Here is a 21,960-nt window from a genome sequence, read left to right on the forward strand (position 1 = left end):
TAATATCTCCTGCCAAATGTTTCCTCTCATTAACCCTTCCTTCGCCAGGAATGCCAAGCCTCGGCAATTCGGGATTTTCACAAACTTCACAAACATTTTTTTTGGCAATGCTCTTGGTGTTTTTTTTGGGCGGTATTTGTTTTTAGTTATTTACTTAATTAATCTGTGCGGGCTTAAAGCTGTCATTTTTCTGAAATTAGGGTGAGATTAGGGCGAGGGTTAAAAAAAAATACCTGCTTCATGTATTTTTCTTTTTTAATTTACTTTAAACTAATGTATTTCATTTTGATTGTTGTGTTAAAAACACTTGCTTCATATTTAACTTTTTAATTTATTTTAAAACTAATGTATTTCATTTTGATTTTTGTGATAAAAAATACTTGCCTCCTATATTTTTAAAAAAAATTATATTCAAACTAATGTAATTCATTTTGATTTTTGTTTAAAAAAAAACCTGTTTTATATATATATATATATATATTTGTTGGTTTTTTTGTGTTAAAAAAATACCTGCTTCATATACTTTTTTTATTATTTCTTTTAAAACCAATGTATTTCATTTTGATTTTTGTGTTAAAAGAATACCTGCCTCATATATATTTTTTTTTTATTTATTTTAATACTAATATAGTTCATTTTGATCTTTGTGTAAAAAAATGATAGATAGATAGATAGATAGATAGATAGATAGATAGATAGATAGATAAAACTTTATTTTAAAACAAATGCATTTCATTTTTATTTGTATGTTAAAAAAATACATACTTTATATATTTTTTTAAAAAAATTATTTTAAAACTAACGTGTTTCATTTTGCTTTTTGTGTTAAAAAAGATAACTGCTTATTTTTTTTTTTTTTCATTTATTTTAAAACTGATGTATTTCATTTTGATTTTTGTGTTAAAAAATACCTGCTTTGTATGTATTTTAAAAAATAATTTATTTTACGTCATTTTAAGGGGGGGGTGTTAAAAATAATACTCACTTTATATGTATCTTTTTATTGTATTTTTAAAAAAATATTTATTTTATTCCTTTTTAAGGGGGTGGATAAAAATGTTGCCTGTTTAGTGTTTCCTTATTAATTTAAAACAATTTATTTTATTTAACTTTGAGGAGGTGGATGATTAAAAAAATAACATCAGCTTTTTTTAAATTATTTTAAAAATGTTTTTATTTTATCTTTTTGGTGGTGGTGGTGGGGCAGGGGCTGTTAAAAATAATAACCACTTCATATGTTTCATTTTTAATGTATTTTAATATCATTTTTTTTTTCATTTGCTTTTTAAGGGGGTGGTTAAGAAGTAATACCTGCTCCCTATGTTTCTGTTTTTAATGTATTTTAAAAAAATGTTTATTTTATTTCCTTTATTAAGGGGATTGGTTAAAATATTACGTGCTTCATGTTTCTTTTTTTTAATATATTTTATTTATTTTTTTATATAATTTTTTTTTGTTGTAGAAACATTTTTTAGAACAACCACAAAACATAAATGAGTAATTGACAGATGTATTTATTTATTTATTTATTTTTAAAGGGGGTGGCTGGAAAATATCACTCCCTTCATATGGTTTTTTTTAAATTTATTTTAAAATACATTTTTTATTTCCTTTTTAAGGGGGGTGGTTAAAATAATACACACTTCATATGTTTCTTTTTTTTTTTTGTTTACCTTTGATTTTTATTGTGGTAGAAAAACAAATTAGAGCAAGCACAAATTATACATGAGTAATTGACAAATGTATTTATTTTGTTTCCTTTTTTTTAAGGGGGGTGGTTGAAAAATAATCCGTGCTTCATAGGTTTCTTTTTTTTTTTTTGTTTACCATTGATTTTTATTGTGGTAGAAAAAAATATTAGAACAAGCACAAATTATACATGAGTAATTGATAAATGTATTTATTTTGTTTCCTTATTTTTAAAGGGGGGTGGTTGAAAAAATAATGCATGCTTCATATGTTTGTTTTTTTTTTGTTTACCATTGATTTTTATTATTGTAGAAAATTTTTTTTAGAACAAGCACAAATTATACATGAGTAATTGATAAATGTATTTATTTTGTTTCCTTTTTTTTAAAGGGAGGTGGTTGAAAAATAATACTGCCTGCATATGTTTTTATTTTTAGTAATTTAAAAAATAATTTATTTTATTTCATTTTTTTAATAATTCAATGGTTTTTTTTTTAATAGTAGGCAGTTTTATTTTAGGTGTTTTTTTTTATTACTGTCATTAAAATACATTTTTCTTTCTACTGTAATTAAATTAAATATTGTGTAAATGTTTATAATAATTTCTGTAGGTTCGCCTGTACTTCAGTCTTTCTAGGAAAAAAAAATATTCACGAAGGCTAGGTTAAAATTGTTCCACTGATGTCAGACCTAATCGGGAGCCCACGGGGGTGGGGTTGAGGGTGGGGGAGGAAGATTATTTTTATTTGCTGATTGCATTTCTTTGTTTAGGGGCATCACCCAAGAAATTTTAAATTTTCAACAAAAAAAAAAATATTAATAATCCTTTATGTTAACCAACCCCTAAAATACTACTCGAGTGCTAAACATGAACTCTGCTAAAAATGTCCCTAACCCCAAAGGTCATCCATAATCCTGGCATTGAATATCTGAAATACGATACTGCCTGACACTATTTTTGTTACTAAAGGGGAACTCTAGTCTTTTTTTTTTTTTAGATGAAGTTGAACTTTTTATATGTATCTAAAAAAATAAAAAAAATTTTAGATATATATAAAAATTATAAAAAAAAAAACTAGAGTTCCCCTTTAGTAGCAAAAATAGTGTCAGGCAGTATCGTTTTTCAAATATACAACTTCATCTTGAAAAAAAAAAGCTTTTTTTTTTTTTAGGATGAAGTTGAACTTTTTATATGTATCTAAAAAATAAAAAAATGCTAATTTAAATTAAAAAAACTTCCTTTAAAAAAAAAAAAAAAACAACTAGAGTTCCCCTTTAGTAGCACAAATAGTGTCAGGCAGTATCGTTTTTTAAATATACAACTTCATCTTGAAAAAAAAAGCTTCTTTTTTTTTAAGATGAAGTTGAACTTTTTATATGTATCTAAAAAAATTAAAAATTTTTTTTTTTTAAATACGAAAAAAAAATACATAAAAAACAACGTCATCTTAAAAAAAAAGACTAGAGTTCCCTTTTAGTAGCAAAAATAGTGTCAGGCAGTATCTTTTTTCAAATATACAAAAAAAAAAAAAAAAAAAGATAAAAAATCTTTAAAAAATCTTGTTGCAGATGGAGTCTTGTTTTCTTGAAAGCAATGGGCTTTCCTCAGACTTTAATGACATGAAACACCCACAATGCTCCTGGTAGCCAGAGATCACCTGATTTAGGCTTTAGATCATAGACAGAGCTTTTTTTTTTTTTTTTTTAAATGCAGATGAACTTTTTATATGTATCTAAAAAAAATACAATTTTTTAGGTACATATAAAAAGTTCAACTTCATCTTAAAAAAAAAAAAAAAAAAAAGACTATAGTTCCCCTTTACTAGCAAAAATAGTTTCAGGCAGTATTGTTTTTCAAATATACAACTTCATCTTGAAAAAAAAAAAAAGCTTTTTTTTTACGATGAAGTTGAACTTTTTATATGTATCTAAAAAAATAAAAAAATTTAAATTAAAAAAAACTTCACCTTTAAAAAAAAAAAAACTAGAGCTCCCCTTTAGTAACAAAAATAGTGTCAGGCAGTATCTTTTTTCAAATATACAAAAAAAAAAAAAAAAAAAAGCTAAAAAATCTTTAAAAAATCTTGTTGCAGATGGAGTCTTGTTTTCTTGAAAGCAATGGGCTTTCCTCAGACTTTAATGTCATGAAACACCCACAATGCTCCTGGTAGCCAGAGGTCACCTGATTTAGGCTTTAGATCATAGACAGAGCTTTTTATTTATTTATTTTTTTTAAATGCAGATTAACTTTTTATATGAATCTAAAAAAATAAAAAAATTTTAGGTACATATAAAAAATTCAACTTCATCTTAAAAAAAAAAAAAAAAGACTAGAGTTCCCCTTTAGTAGCGAAAATAGTATAAGGCAGTATCATTTTTCAAATATACAACTTCATCTTGAACAAAAAAAAGCTTTTTTTTTCTTAAGATGAAATTGAACTTTTTATATGTATCTAAAAAAATTAAAAAATTAAAAAATGTAAATTTAAATTAAATAAACTTCACCTTAAAAAAAAAAAAGACTAGGGTTCCTCTTTAGTAGCAAAAATAGTGTCAGGCAGTATTGTTTTTCAAATATACACCTTCATCTTGAAAAAAAAAAAAGCTTTTTCTTTTTAAGATGATGTTGAACTTTTTATATGTATCTAAAAAAATAAAAAAATAAAAAAATTTAAATTATAAAAACTTCACCTTAAAAAAAAAAAAAAAATACTAGAGTTCCCCTTTAGTAGAAAAAATAGTATCAGGCAGTATCGTTTTTCAAATATACAACTTCATCTTGAAAAAAAAAAGCTATTTTTTTTAAGATGAAGTTGAACTTTTTATATGTATCTAAAAAAATAAAAAAAATGTAAATTTAAATTATAAAAACTTCACCTTAAAAAAAAAAAAAAAAAAAAGACTAGAGTTCCCCTTTAGAAGCAAAAATAGTATCAGGCAGTATCATTTTTCAAATATACAACTTCCTCTTGAAAAAAAAAAAAAGCTTTTTTTTTTTTTTAGGATGAAGCTGAACTTTTTAAATGTATATTAAAAAAAAATGTTTTATTTTATATACATATAAAAAGTTCAACTTCATCTTAAAATAAAAAAAAAACTAGAGTACCCCTTTAGCAGCCTTTTTTTTTTTTTTTTTTGCTGACAACAATATTTGGCAACGCTGACTTATAATTCCTCTGAAGTGTAATTTTATATGATGAGCCGAGATTTCCTTCCTGTTCTTCAGTCGTGTTGATCGGTGGAGTTGGGAAGGCGGTGCAGGAAAACTTTCCGGAGATCATTAAAAGGGGTTGGACAGAGATAAGACGTGACTCTGGGTGACAAACAAAATACAATTTAATTAAAAAAAAAAAAAAAAAACACCATAATTCTTTCTATTTCGAAATCGAAACTGTTCCGCCTTCCCAAACGAGTTGGACGAGTTATGAAGGGAAATGACGACGGGAGTCGATGCTTTGCTGTGGTTGGGAACACTTTCCTGCTACCATTTAAAGGAGGACTCCAGATACAGGCAGGCAAAGGGCCGCAGTTTGGGGATTGCTTCTTTAAAGTCATTCTGAAGACAAAATATTTAAAAAAAAAATTAAGGAAGGATTAGAACCTCCATTAGAACCTCCATTAGGGACGACTTTCTCCTCCCCCCCCCCCCCAAGGCTTTGATTCTACACTCCTTGAACCCTAATCTGATAGGTTACCACTCCCATTGAACCCCTCCCACTTTACCTACACGCACCCCCAGGACCCCGCCTCTTCCTACCTCCCATTTCTATTTTTTTCACTATCTGCTGCTTGTTTTTTTTTTTTTTTTAATTCTGTAGCTTGCCCACATGGAAGAAAAGTATATTTGAAATACAAAAAGTTTGGCCATATTGAATATATTTAAACTTATATTTCAATATATATATATACTGCATGTTGAAATGTGTTTTTTTACAAAATATATGAAAAATATTTTAAAAACACATTTTAAATATACTGTACGCCTTTAAAAATAAAAATCTACATTTTTGGAATGCATTTACAGATATATGTAAAAAGATATGTTAAAATTACTTTTTCATATGTTAAAAAAAAAAATCTTAAGAATATATTAAAAAAAAAGAATAAGAAATAATATTTATATATATATATATATATATATATATATATATATATACACTGCATGTTGAAATGCGTTTTTCATATATTACAAAATATATGAAAAATATTTTTCAAAATATAAATTTTTTAAATATATTCTTCAGATTTTTTTAACATATAAAAAAGTCATTTTTACATATATTTGTAAATGTATTCCAGAAATGTAGATTAAATGTATTTTTAAAGACATACAGTGTATTTGAAAATGTATTTTTAAAAATAATTTGTTATAGAGAGAGAAAGAGAGAGAGAGTTTTTGAGTTTTTATTAAAAAAAAATGAAAATATTTTAAAAATAAATTTCAAATACACTGTATGTCTTTAAAAATACATTTAATCTACATTTTTGGAATGCATTTACAAATATATGTAAAAAGATATGTTAAAATTACTTTTTCATATGTTAAAACAAATCTTAAGAATATATTTAAAAAAATTATATATATATATACACATACTGCATGTTGAAATGCATTTTTCATATATTACAAAATATATAAAAAATATTTTTCAAAATATAAATTTTTTAAATATATTCTTCAGATTTTTTTAACATATAAAAAAGTCATTTTTACATATATTTGTAAATGCATTACAAAAATGTAGATTAAATTTATTTTTAAAGACATACAGTGTATTTGAAAATGTAATTTTAAAAAAAATTTGTTTTATATATATATATACACACACTGCATGTTGAAATGCATTTTTCATATATTACAAAATATATAAAAAATATTTTTCAAAATATAAATTTTTTAAATATATTCTTCAGATTTTTTTAACATATAAAAAAGTCATTTTTACATATATTTGTAAATGCATTCCAAAAATGTAGATTAAATTTATTTTTAAAGACATACAGTGTATTTGAAAATGTAATTTTAAAAAAAAATTGTTTTATATATATATATACACACACTGCATGTTGAAATGCATTTTTCATATATTACAAAATATATAAAAAATATTTTTCAAAATATAAATTTTTTAAATATATTCTTCAGATTTTTTTAACATATAAAAAAGTCATTTTTACATATATTTGTAAATGCATTCCAAAAATGTAGATTAAATTTATTTTTAAAGACATACAGTGTATTTGAAAATGTATTTTTAAAAATATTTTGTTATATATATATATAGTTTTTATTACAAAATATATGAAAATACTTTTAAAAATACATTTCAAATACACTGTATGTCTTTAAAAATACATTTAATCTACATTTTTGGAATGCATTTACAAATATATGTAAAAATGACTTTTTTATATGTTAAAAAAATCTGAAGAATATATTTAAAAAATTTATATTTTGAAAAATATTTTTTATATATTTTGTAATATATGAAAAATGCATTTCAACATGCAGTATGTGTATATATATATATAATTTTTTTAAATATATTCTTAAGATTTGTTTTAACATATGAAAAAGTAATTTTAACATATCTTTTTACATATATTTGTAAATGCATTCCAAAAATGTAGATTAAATGTATTTTTAAAGACATACAGTGTATTTGAAATTTATTTTTAAAATATTTTCATTTTTTTTTAATAAAAACTCAAAAACTCTCTCTCTCTTTCTCTCTCTATAACAAATTATTTTTAAAAATACATTTTCAAATACACTGTATGTCTTTAAAAATACATTTAATCTACATTTGTGGAATACATTTACAAATATATGTAAAATATTGTTCAAATGACTTTTATATGTAAAAAAAAAATCTGAAGAATATATTTAAACAATATATATACTGTATTTACAAAAATATATTTTTTGAAATATATTCCTCAAATTTTTTTTAACATGTAAAAATGTCATTGTAACATATATTTTATCCTGAGCAGTGTGCCTGAGCTGACAGGGAGGAAGATTGCTTGTAAACTAACCATCGGTGATTGTCGATAAAGACCGGGCGCTGGCGGGTAATCACCGGCTGGGATTGGCGAATGGCGGCACGGGTAGGGTGCGCAAGAGGCTTGTGTGCACCCCCTACCCGGAAATGAAAATCACATATATATATATTGTATTCCTCAAACTGACACCAACAATGGGAAACTATTCCTCCCACTATTACCAAGCATTCCTTTCAATTACACCAATGATGGGGCACTATTCCTCCCACTGACACCAATGATGGGGCACTATTCCTCCCACTGATACCAATGATGGGGCACTATTCCTCCCACTGATACCAATGATGGGGCACTATTCCTCCCACTGACACCAATGATGGGGCACTATTCCCCCCACTGACACCAATGATGGGGCACTATTCCTCCCACTGATACCAATGATGGGGTACTATTCCTCCCACTGATATCAATGATGGGGCACTATTCCTCCCACACTGACACCAATGATGGGGCACTATTACTCCCACACTGACACCAATGATGGGGCACTATTCCTCCCACTGACACCAATGATGGGGCACTATTCCTCCCACTGATACCAATGATGGGGCACTATTCCTCCCACTGATACCAATGATGGGGCACTATTCCTCCCACACTGACACCAATGATGGGGCACTAGTCCTCCCACACTGACACCAATGATGGGGCACTATTCCTCCCATTGACACCAATGATGGGGCACTATTCCTCCCAATGACACCAATGATGGGCACTATTTCTCCCACTGACACCAATGATGGGGCACTATTCCTCCCACTTATACCAATGATGGGGCACTATTCCTCCCACTGATACCAATGATGGGGCACTATTCCTCCCACTGACACCAATGATGGGGCACTATTCCTCCCACTGATACCAATGATGGGGCACAATTCCCCCCACTGATACCAATGATGGGGCGCTATTCCCCCCACTGATACCAATGATGGGACACTATTCCTCCCACTGATACCAATGATGGGGCACTATTCCTCACACTGACACCAATGATGGGGCACTATTCCTCCCACTGACACCAATGATGGGGTACTATTCCTCACACTGACACCAATGATGGGGCACTATTCCCCCCACTGATACCAATGATGGGACACTATTCCTCCCACTGATACCAATGATGGGGCACTATTCCTCACACTGACACCAATGATGGGGCACTATTCCTCCCACTGACACCAATGATGGGGTACTATTACCCCCACTGATACCAATGATGGGGCACTATTCCTCCCACACTGACACCAATGATGGGGCACTATTCCTCCTTCACTGACACCAATGATGGGGCACTATTCCTCCCACTGACACCAATGATGGGGCACTATTCCTCCCAATGACACCAATGATGGGACACTATTCCTCCCACTGACACCAAAGATGGGCACTATTTCTCCCACTGACACCAATGATGGGGCACTATTCTTTCCAATGATACCAATGATGGGGCACTATTCCTCCCACTGACACCAATGATGGGACACTATTCCTCCCAATGACACCAAAGATGGGGCACTATTTCTCCCACTGACACCAATGACGGGGCACTATTCCTCCCAATGATACCAATAATGGGGCACTATTCCTCCCACTGACACTAATGATGGGGCACTATTCCTCCCACTGACACCAATGATGGGACACTATTCCTCCCACTGATACCAATAATGGGGCACTATTCCTCCCACTGACACCAATGATGGGGCACTATTCCTCCCACTAATACCAATGATGGGGCACTATTCCTCCCACTGATACCAATGATGGGACACTATTCCTCCCACTGATACCAATGATGGGGCACTATTCCTCCCACTGATACCAATGATGGGGCACTTTTCCTCCCACTGACACCAATGATGGGGCACTATTCCTCTCACTGACACCAGTGATGGGGCACTATTCCTCCCACTGACCCCAATGATGGGACACAATTCCTCTCACGGATACCAATGATGGAGCTCTAATCCTCCCACTGACACCAATGATGGGGCACTATTCCTCCCACACTGACACCAATGATGGGGCACTTTTCCTCCCACTGACACCAATGATGAGGCACTATTGTTCCCACTGACACCAAAGATGGAGCACTATTGCTTCCACTATTACCAAGCATAGGATGCTATTCCTCCCACTGACACCAACGACAGGGTGCTTTTCCTCCCCCAAAGAACCATCGTTTACGCCACTGATACCAGGATAATTTCTACTTCTACTGGCCACAGTCCGGCCCCCCGAAAGTCTGATGGACAGTAAACTGGCCCTTTGTTTAGAAAGTTTGGAGACCCCTGGCCTGGAGTTGGATGGAAACAGACAAGTGGTCCGTTTCCATCCAGCCCATACAGGACAGCGGGTTGTGTCTGTGGAGGGTGGTTGCGGACCTGTCATCCACTTGCTCAGTGGTGACCAGTGGGGATCAGTGGGGATCAGTAGGCAGATCTCCCCGGTGAGCAGGCCGAACCTCTGATGGGTCCATCCCATGGGAAAGGGGCCTTAAAATGATATTTTGGAATCATTAAAGCAGATTCTCTGTTCCAATTAGAAATGAAAGAACTTAGCCCCATGAAAGACGACCTTACTGTTACATTCCTGTCTGGGCGTGACACCGAGTGATACAGGCATCTCGAAGGGTCAAAATTACAACAGCAAACGCGTGTTTTTTTCTTTAACTCCTTCCCGTCCAGCCCTGGCATCCCTTTAACTGAACGCCCCGGGGCTGGGAAAGTCTGTCTGATTACATGCCCACTGGGATTGGCTGTCACAGTGGTCACATGATCAGTAGCCAGTCCTGTCAGCTCCTAATCATTACACAGGACTGGGAACTGCCTTTGACAGCTCGATCCCTGTTCTGAGAGTGCACAGTAAGCATGCGCCCAGCCAGGGGCGGACTGACAACTCATGGGGCCCCCGGGCAATAGGGGATCATGGGGCCCCTGTGTCCTTGCCCAAACTCAAAAAGCCTATGAAAAAGGTACCAGGGTCATCTCATGAGGCCCCCTACTGACCCCGGGCCCTCGGGCAGTGCCCTAGTTTCCAAATGGTCAGTCCGCCCCTGCTCCCAGCACAGAGACCTCTGCTGTCCAAGCCAACCCTCTTTGCCACCACACATATGCAGTATGTGGTTTGCTTTTGCTTCTGGTATTAACAGGCAATCTCCTCCTCCTCCTCCTCCTCCTCCTCCTCCTCCACCTCCTCCTCCTCCTCCTCCTTCCTTCCCCAAACTGACAAGCTGCCACAAGATTGCACTGTCCGCCTTTCTGTGAAAGCTAGAAGTTCAGGGAAGCAGCGCTGAGAAAGCAGGACTCAGCAGCATTGTAAACTGCAAGTGCTGGGGTAAGAATTTTAACCAATTTAATGGGGGAATGTTTATTTTATTGAACTCAATGTGTTACCTTCTGTCAGCAATAAATATTCAACAAAACTCAAACTTTCCTTTGTTTCCACAGGACATTGTAGAAGAATGGGATTCCTTGTGTGTACAAGCTGCTTCCTCTCTTTGATATTTGGGATTCTGAAGACGCACGCAGTACGTGAAATACCGAAACCGTAAAATAGAAAGTTTCATCTCACCTAATTGGGCTTTGAGTGGTAATAGGTATTCGCCATCACATGACAAAGACGGTACATCTCAGGCCTGTCTCTGGAAAAATCTATCGCAATAACAAAACGTGCCCATAGAAGTCAGATCGATATTTTAGGATGTGAATGTGAATATGTTCACCATAGAGAAGGAGATGATGGTGGCTGGAGGTGATAACTGTTGGGTATACTACACACCATAGGGAAGGAGATGATGGCGGCTGGAGGTGATAACTGTTGGGTATACTAGATACCATAGGGAAGGAGATGATGGTGGCTGGAGGAGATAACTGTTGGGTATACTAGATACCATAGGGAAGGAGATGATGGTGGATGGAGGAGATAACTGTTGGGTACACTAGATACCATAGGGAATGGAGATGATGGCGGCTGGAGGAGATAACTGTTGGGTATACTACACACCATAGGGATGGAGATGATGGTGGCTGGAGGTGATAACTGTTGGGTATACTAGATACCATAGGGAAGGGAGGTGATGGTGGCTGGAGGTGATAACTGTTGGGTATACTAGATACCATAGGGAAGGGAGGTGATGGTGGCTGGAGGAGATAACTGTTGGGTATAGTAGATACCATAGGGAAGGAGATGATGGTGGCTGGAGTAGATAACTGTTGGGTATACTACACACCATAGGGAAGGAGATGATGGTGGCTGGAGGAGATAACTGTTAGGTATACTAGATACCATAGGGAAGGAGATGATGGTGGCTGGAGGTGATAACTGTTGTCTATACTAGACACCATAGGGAAGGAGATGATGGTGGCTGGAGGAGATAACTGTTGGGTACACTAGATACCATAGGGAAGGAGATGATGGTGGCTGGAGGAGATAACTGTTGGGTATACTAGATACCATAGGGAAGGAGATGATGGTGGCTGGAGGAGATAACTGTTGGGTATACTAGATATCATAGGGAAGGAGATGATGGTGGCTGGAGGTGATAACTGTTGTCTATACTAGACACCATAGGGAAAGAGATGATGGTGGCTGGAGGTGATAACTGTTGGGTATACTAGACACCATAGGGAAGGAGATGATGGTGGCTGGAGGTGATAACTGTTGGGTATACTAGACACCATAGGGAAGGAGATGATGGTGGCTGGAAGTGATAACTGTTGGGTATACTAGACACCATAGGGAAGGAGATGATGGTGGCTGGAGGTGATAACTGTTGGGTATACTAGACACCATAGGGAAGGAGATGATGGTGGCTGGAGGAGATAACTGTTGGGTACACTAGATACCATAGGGAAGAGGTGATGGCGGCTGGAGGAGATAACTGTTGGGTATACTAGATACCATAGGGAAGGAGATGATGGTGGCTGGAGGTGATAACTGTTGGGTATACTAGACACCATAGGGAAAGGAGATGATGGTGGCTGGTGGAGATAACTGTTGGGTATACTAGATACCATAGGGAAGGAGATGATGGTGGCTGGAGGAGATAACTGTTGGGTATACTAGACACCATAGGGAAGGAGATGATGGTGGCTGGAGGTGATAACTGTTGGGTATACTAGACACCATAGGGAAGGAGATGATGGTGGCTGGAGGAGATAACTGTTGGGTACACTAGATACCATAGGGAAGAGGTGATGGCGGCTGGAGGAGATAACTGTTGGGTATACTAGATACCATAGGGAAGGAGATGATGGTGGCTGGAGGTGATAACTGTTGGGTATACTAGACACCATAGGGAAAGGAGATGATGGTGGCTGGTGGAGATAACTGTTGGGTATACTAGATACCATAGGGAAGGAGATGATGGTGGCTGGAGGAGATAACTGTTGGGTATACTAGACACCATAGGGAAGGAGATGATGGTGGATGGAGGTGATAACTGTTGGGTATACTAGACACCATAGGGAAGGGAGATGATGGTGGCTGGTGGAGATAACTGTTGGGTATACTAGATACCATAGGGAAGGGAGATGATGGCGGCTGGAGGAGATAACTGTTGGGTATACTAGATACCATAGGGAAGGAGATGATGGTGGCTGGTGGAGATAACTGTTGGGTATACTAGATACCATAGGGAAGGAGATGATGGTGGCTGGAGGTGATAACTGTTAGATATACTAGACACCATAGGGAAGGAGATGATGGTGGCTGGAAGTGATAACTGTTGGGTATACTAGATACCATAGGGAAGGGAGATGATGGTGGCTGGAGGTGATAACTGTTGGGTACACTAGATACCATAGGGAATGAAATGATGGTAGCTGGAGGAGATAACTGTTGGGTATACTAGATATCATTGGGAAGGAGATGATGGTGGCTGGAGGAGATAACTGTTGGGTATACTAGACATCATAGGGAAGGAGATGATGGTGGCTGGAGGTGATAAATGTTGGGTACACTAGATACCATAGGGAAAGAGATGATGGTGGTTGGAGGTGATAACTGCTGGGTATACTAGATACCATTAGGAAGGAGATGATGGTGGCTGGAGATGACAACTGTTGGGTATACTACACACCATAGGGAAGGAGATGATGGTGGATGGAGGTGATAACTGTTGGGTATACTAGATACCATAGGGAAGGAGATGATGGTGGATGGAGGTGATAACTGTTGGATATACTAGACACCATAGGGAAGGGAGATGATGGTGGCTGGTGGAGATAACTGTTAGGTATACTAGATAACATAGAGAAGGGAGATGATGGTGCGTGGAGGTGATAACTGTTGGGTATACTGCATACCATAGGGAAGGAGATGATGGTGGCTGGAGGTGATAACTGTTAGATATACTAGACACCATAGGGAAGGAGATGATGGTGGTTGGAGGTGATAACTGCTGGGTATACTAGATACCATTAGGAAGGAGATGATGGTGGCTGGAGATGATAACTGTTGGGTAAACTAGACACCATAGGGAAGGAGATGATGGTGGATGGAGGTGATAACTGTTGGGTATACTAGATACCATAGGGAAGAAGATGATGGTGGCTGGTGGAGATAACTGTTGGGTATACTAGATACCATAGGGAAGGGAGATGATGGCGGCTGGAGGAGATAACTGTTGGGTATGCTAGATACCATAGGGAAGGAGATGATGGTGGCTGGTGGAGATAACTGTTGGGTATACTAGATACCATAGGGAAGGAGATGATGGTGGCTGGAGGAGATAACTGTTAGGTATACTAGATACCATAGAGAAGGGAGATGATGGTGGGTGGAGGTGATAACTGTTGGGTATACTGCATACCATAGGGAAGGAGATGATGGTGGCTGGAGGAGATAACTGTTGGGTATACTAGATATCATAGGGAAGGAGATGATGGTGGCTGGAGGTGATAACTGTTGTCTATACTAGACACCATAGGGAAAGAGATGATGGTGGCTGGAGGTGATAACTGTTGGGTATACTAGACACCATAGGGAAGGAGATGATGGTGGCTGGAGGTGATAACTGTTGGGTATACTAGACACCATAGGGAAGGAGATGATGGTGGCTGGAGGTGATAACTGTTGCGTATACTACACACCATAGGGAAGGAGATGATGGTGGCTGGAGGAGATAACTGTTGGGTACACTAGATACCATAGGGAAGGAGGTGATGGCGGCTGGAGGAGATAACAGTTGGGTATACTAGATACCATAGGGAAGGAGATGATGGTGGCTGGAGGTGATAACTGTTGGGTATACTAGACACCATAGGGAAAGGAGATGATGGTGGCTGGTGGAGATAACTGTTGGGTATACTAGATACCATAGGGAAGGAGATGATGGTGGCTGGAGGAGATAACTGTTGGGTATACTATACACCATAGGGAAGGAGATGATGGTGGATGGAGGTGATAACTGTTGGGTATACTAGATACCATAGGGAAGGAGATGATGGTGGCTGGTGGAGATAACTGTTGGGTATACTAGATACCATAGGGAAGGGAGATGATGGTAGCTGGAGGAGATAACTGTTAGGTATACTAGATACCATAGGGAAGGAGATGATGGTGGCTGGAGGAGATAACTGTTGGGTATACTAGATACCATAGGGAAGGAGATGATGGTGGCTGGAGATGATAACTGTTGGGTATACTAGACACCATAGGGAAGGAGATGATGGTGGATGGAGGTGATAACTGTTGGGTATACTAGATACCATAGGGAAGGAGATGATGGTGGCTGGTGGAGATAACTGTTGGGTATACTAGATACCATAGGGAAGGAGATGATGGTGGATGGAGGTGATAACTGTTGGGTATACTAGACACCATAGGGAAGGGAGATGATGGTGGCTGGTGGAGATAACTGCTGGGTATACTAGATACCATAGGGAAGGAGATGATGATGGCTGGAGGAGATAACTGTTGGGTATACTAGATACCATAGGGAAGGGAGATGATGGTAGCTGGAGGAGATAACTGTTAGGTATACTAGATACCATAGGGAAGGAGATGATGATGGCTGGATATTATAACTGTTGGGTATACTAGACACCATAGGGAAGGAGATGATGTTGGATGGAGGTGATAACTGTTGGGTATACTAGATACCATAGGGAAGGAGATGATGGTGGATGGAGGTGATAACTGTTGGGTATACTAGATACCATAGGGAAGGGAGATGATGGTGGCTGGTGGAGATAACTGTTGGGTATACTAGATACCATAGGGAAGGAGATGATAACAGTTGGGTATACTAGACATCATAGGGAAGGGAGATGATGGTGGCTGGTGGAGATAACTGTTGGGTATACTAGATACCATAGGGAAGGGAGATGATGGCGGCTGGAGGAGATAACTGTTGGGTATACTAGATACCATAAGGAAGGAGATGATGGTGGCTGGTGGAGATAACTGTTGGGTATACTAGATACCATAGGGAAGGAGATGATGGTGGCTGGAGGTGATAACTGTTAGATATACTAGACACCATAGGGAAGGAGATGATGGTGGCTGGAAGTGATAACTGTTGGGTATACTAGATACCATAGGGAAGGGAGATGATGGTGGCTGGAGGTGATAACTGTTGGGTACACTAGATACCATAGGGAATGAAATGATGGTAGCTGGAGGAGATAACTGTTGGGTATACTAGATATCATAGGGAAGGAGATGATGGTGGCTGGAGGTGATAAATGTTGGGTACACTAGATACCATAGGGAAAGAGATGATGGTGGTTGGAGGTGATAACTGCTGGGTATACTAGATACCATTAGGAAGGAGATGATGGTGGCTGGAGATGACAACTGTTGGGTATACTAGACACCATAGGGAAGGAGATGATGGTGGATGGAGGTGATAACTGGTGGGTATACTAGATACCATAGGGAAGGAGATGATGGTGGCTGGTGGAGATAACTGTTGGGTATACTATATACCATAGGGAAGGAGATGATGGTGGATGGAGGTGATAACTGTTGGGTATACTAGACACCATAGGGAAGGGAGATGATGGTGGCTGGTGGAGATAACTGTTAGGTATACTAGATAACATAGAGAAGGGAGATGATGGTGTGTGGAGGTGATAACTGTTGGGTATACTGCATACCATAGGGAAGGAGATGATGGTGGCTGGTGGAGATAACTGTTGGGTATACTAGATACCATAGGGAAGGGAGATGATGGCGGCTGGAGGAGATAACTGTTGGGTATGCTAGATACCATAGGGAAGGAGATGATGGTGGCTGGTGGAGATAACTGTTGGGTATACTAGATACTATAGGGAAGGAGATGATGGTGGCTGGAGGAGATAACTGTTAGGTATACTAGATACCATAGAGAAGGGAGATGATGGTGGGTGGAGGTGATAACTGTTGGGTATACTGCATACCATAGGGAAGGAGATGATGGTGGCTGGAGGTGATAACTGTTAGATATACTAGACACCATAGGGAAGGAGATGATGGTGGCTGGAAGTGATAACTGTTGGGTATACTAGATACCATAGGGAAGGGAGATGATGGTGGCTGGAGGAGATAACTGTTGGGTATACTAGATACCATAGGGAAGGAGATGATGGTGGCTGGAGGAGATAACTGTTGGGTATACTAGACATCATAGGGAAGGAGATGATGGTGGCTGGAGGTGATAACTGTTGGGTACACTAGATACCATAGGGAAGGAGATGATCGAGGTTGGAGGTGATAACTGCTGGGTATTCTAGATACCATTAGGAAGGGAGATGATGGTGGCTGGTGGAGATAACTGTTAGGTATACTAGATAACATAGAGAAGGGAGATGATGGTGTGTGGAGGTGATAACTGTTGGGTATACTGCATACCATAGGGAAGGGAGATGATGGTGGCTGGTGGAGATAACTGTTGGGTATACTAGATACCATAGGGAAGGGAGATGATGGCGGCTGGAGGAGATAACTGTTGGGTATGCTAGATACCATAGGGAAGGAGATGATGGTGGCTGGTGGAGATAACTGTTGGGTATACTAGATACTATAGGGAAGGAGATGATGGTGGCTGGAGGAGATAACTGTTAGGTATACTAGATACCATAGAGAAGGGAGATGATGGTGGGTGGAGGTGATAACTGTTGGGTATACTGCATACCATAGGGAAGGAGATGATGGTGGCTGGAGGTGATAACTGTTAGATATACTAGACACCATAGGGAAGGAGATGATGGTGGCTGGAAGTGATAACTGTTGGGTATACTAGATACCATAGGGAAGGGAGATGATGGTGGCTGGAGGAGATAACTGTTGGGTATACTAGATACCATAGGGAAGGAGATGATGGTGGCTGGAGGAGATAACTGTTGGGTATACTAGACATCATAGGGAAGGAGATGATGGTGGCTGGAGGTGATAACTGTTGGGTACACTAGATACCATAGGGAAGGAGATGATCGAGGTTGGAGGTGATAACTGCTGGGTATTCTAGATACCATTAGGAAGGGAGATGATGGTGGGTGGAGGTGATAACTGTTGGGTATACTAGACACCATAGGGAAGGAGATGATGGTGGTTGGAGGTGATAAACTGTTGGGTATACTAGACACCATAGGGAAGGAGATGATGGTGGCTGGAGGTGATAACTGTTGTGTATACTAGACACCATAGGGAAGGAGGTGACGGTGGCTGGAGGTGATAAACTGTACTAGAACCCAAAGTGAAGGGAGATGATATTGGCTGGAGATGATAACTGTTGGGTATACTAGATACCATAGGGAAGGAAGATGGTGGCTAGAGGTGATAACTGTTGGGTATACTAGATACCATAGGGAAGGGAGATGGTCATCCCACCTAATTGGATATTTTTAAGGGATTTGAGTGGTAATACGTATTCGCCATCACATTACAAAGACGGCATATCTCAGGCCTCTCTCTGGAATAATAGATTGCAATAACACAAAAGTGCCCATAGAAAAGTTAAATTTGTTATTTTAGGATGTGACTGTCACTAAGTTCACATTAATAGACCTATCAATGTTTTGTATGTGTACTTTATTATACTTATTTATGAAGTGCCAACCTATTACATAACATAATATTGCATATTGCACAACACTGCCCTGACGAGTTTGGATTGTGAAAGGTAGAGATACATAAAGCAGAATAGGAAATTAATGCTTGCCAAGGAAGTTAGTTACAGTAAATACACAAGGGAAGGTAGACGGCAGTGGATGGAGTGGTGCAGAGGGGTACACTAGATACAGTGAGGAAGGGAGATAGCAATGGTTGGAAGTGATGGCAGTTGAGTACACTGGATATAATGAAGAAGGGAGATGGCAGTGGCTAGAGATGATGGCAGTTAGGCACAATAGATACTACAGGTTAGGTAGCTAGCAGTGGATGGAGTGGAGCTGAGGGGTGTACTAGATACAGTAGAGAAGGGAAGTGGCAATGGTTGGAAGTAATGGCAGTTGAGTACACTGAATACAATAAAGAAGGGAGGTGGCAGTGTATGGAGGTGTTGGTAGTTGGACACATTAGATGCAATAGGGAAGCGAGATGATGGCGGCTGGCAGTGATAACTGTTGAGTATACTAGATACCATAGGGAAGGTCGATGATGGGGGCTGGAGGTGATAACTGCTGGGTACACTAGATACCATAGGGAAGGAGATGATGGTGGCTGGAGGTGATAACTGTTGGGTATACTAGAAACCATAGGGAAGGAAGATGATGAGGGCTAGAGGTGATAACTGTTGGGTATACTAGATACCATAGGGAAGGGAGATGGTCATCTCACCTAATTGGATATTTTTAAGGGATTTGAGTGGTAATACGTATTCGCCATCACATTACAAAGACGGCATATCTCAGGCCTGTCTCTGGAATAATAGATTGCAATAACACAAAAGTGCCCATAGAAAAGTCAAATTGTTATTTTAGGATGTGAATGTCACTAAGTTCACATTAATAGACCTATCAATGTTTTGTATGTGTACTTTATTATACTTATTTATGAAGTGCCAACCTATTACATAACATAATATTGCATATTGCACAACACTGCCCTGACGAGTTTGGATTGTGAAAGGTAGAGATACATAAAGCAGAATATGAAATTAATGCTTGCTAAGGAAGTTAGTTACAGTAAATACACAAGGGAAGGGAGACGGCAGTGGATGGAGTGGTGCAGAGGGGTACACTAGATACAGTGAGGAAGGGAGATGGCAATGGTTGGAAGTGATGGCAGTTGAGTACACTGGATATAATGAAGAAGGGAGATGGCAGTGGCTAGAGATGATGGCAGTTAGGCACAATAGATACTACAGGTTAGGTAGCTAGCAGTGGATGGAGTGGAGCTGAGGGGTATACTAGATACAGTAGAGAAGGGAAGTGGCAATGGTTGGAAGTAATGGCAGTTGAGTACACTGGATACAATAAAGAAGGGAGGTGGCAGTGTATGGAGGTGTTGGTAGTTGGACACATTAGATGCAATAGGGAAGCGAGATGATGGTGGCTGGCAGTGATAACTGTTGAGTATACTAGATACCATAGGGAAGGTCGATGATGGGGGCTGGAGGTGATAACTGCTGGGTACACTAGATACCATAGGAAAGGGAGATGATGGTGCATGGAGGTGATAACTGTTGGGCATACTAGATACCATAGGAAAGGAGATGATGGTGGCTGGAGGTGATAACTGTTGGGTATACTAGATACCATAGGGAAGGAGATGATGGTTGCTGGAGGAGATAACTGTTGGATATACTAAATACCATAGGGAAGGAGATGATGGTGGCTGGAGGTGATAACTGTTGGGTATACTAGAAACCATAGATAGGAGATAATGGTGGTTGGAGGAGATAACTGTTGGATATACTAAATACCATAGGGAAGGAGATGATGGTGGCTGGAGGTGATAACTGTTGGGTATACTAGATACCATAGGGAAGGGAGATGGTCATCTCACCTAATTGGATAATTTTAAGGGATTTGAGTGGTAATACGTATTCGCCATCTCACTACAAAGACGGCATATCTCAGGCCTCTCTCTGGAATAATAGATTGCAGTAACACAAAAGTGCCCATAGAAAAGTCAGATTGTTATTTTAGGATGTGAATGTCACTAAGTTCACATTAATAGACCTATCAATGTTTTGTATGTGTACTTTATTATACTTATTTATGAAGTGGCAACCTATTACATAACATAATATTACATATTGCACAACTCTGCCCTGACGAGTTTGGATTGTGAAAGGTAGAGATACATAAAGCAGAATAGGAAATTAATGCTTGCTAAGGAAGTTAGTTACAGTAAATACACAAGGGAAGGTAGACGGCAGTGGATGGAGTGGTGCAGAGGGGTACACTAGATACAGTGAGGAAGGGAGATAGCAATGGTTGAAAGTGATGGCAGTTGAGTACACTGGATATAATAAAGAAGGGAGATGGCAGTGGCTGGAGATGATGGAAGTTAGGCACAATAGATACTATAGGTTAGGTAGATGACAGTGGATGGAGTGGAGCTGAGGGGTGCACTAGATACAGTAGAGAAGGGAGATGGCAATGGTTGGAAGTGATGGCAGTTGAGTACACCAGATACAATAAAGAAGGGAGATGGCAGTGTATGGAGGTGTTGGTAGTTGGGCGCATTAGATGCAATAGAGAAGCGAGATGATGGTGGCTGACGGTGATAACTGTTGGGTATACTAGATACCATAATGAAGGAGATGATGGTGGCCGGAGGAGATAACTGTTGGGTATAGTAGACACCATAGGGAAGGGAGATGATGGTGGCTGGTGGTGATAACTGTTGAGTATACTAGATACCATAGGGAAGGGAGATGATTGTGGCTGGAGGTGATAACTGTTGAGTATACTAGATACCATAGGGAAGGGAGATGATTGTGGCTGGAGGTGATAACTGTTTGGTATACTAGATACCATAGGGAAGGAGATGATGGTGGCTGGAGGTGATAAACTGTACTAGAACCCAAAGTGAAGGGAGATGATGGTGGCTAGAGGTGATAAGTGTTAGGTATACTAGATACCATAGGGAAGGGAGATGATGGTGGCTGGAGGTGATAACTGTTGGGTATACTAGAAACCATAGGGAAGGAGATGATGGTGGCTGGAGGTGATAACTGTTAGGTATACTAGATACCATAGGGAATGGAGATGATGGTGGCTGGAGGTGATAACTGTTGGGTATACTAGATACCATAGGGAAGGGAGA

General features: G+C 38.2%; 1 protein-coding gene across 2 annotated transcripts in view; it reads left to right on the forward strand.

Moving 5' to 3' along the window:
* LOC149453587 (ecto-ADP-ribosyltransferase 5-like) overlaps nucleotides 1–21,960 on the forward strand; it is an 82,968-nt gene that overhangs the window by 507 nt on the left and 60,501 nt on the right. For both annotated transcript variants that reach the window (XM_089688151.1, XM_089688152.1), the window contains exon 2: nucleotides 11,208–11,287. In XM_089688151.1, coding sequence (XP_089544277.1) covers nucleotides 11,208–11,287 — 80 coding nt within the window. The remainder of the gene's footprint in view (nucleotides 1–11,207; nucleotides 11,288–21,960) is intronic.

This window comes from Staurois parvus, unplaced genomic scaffold (assembly GCF_062004578.1).
Source record: "Staurois parvus isolate SC_StPar_1 unplaced genomic scaffold, SC_StPar_1.0 ptg000447l, whole genome shotgun sequence".
In the NCBI taxonomy this organism is placed as follows: domain Eukaryota; kingdom Metazoa; phylum Chordata; class Amphibia; order Anura; family Ranidae; genus Staurois; species Staurois parvus.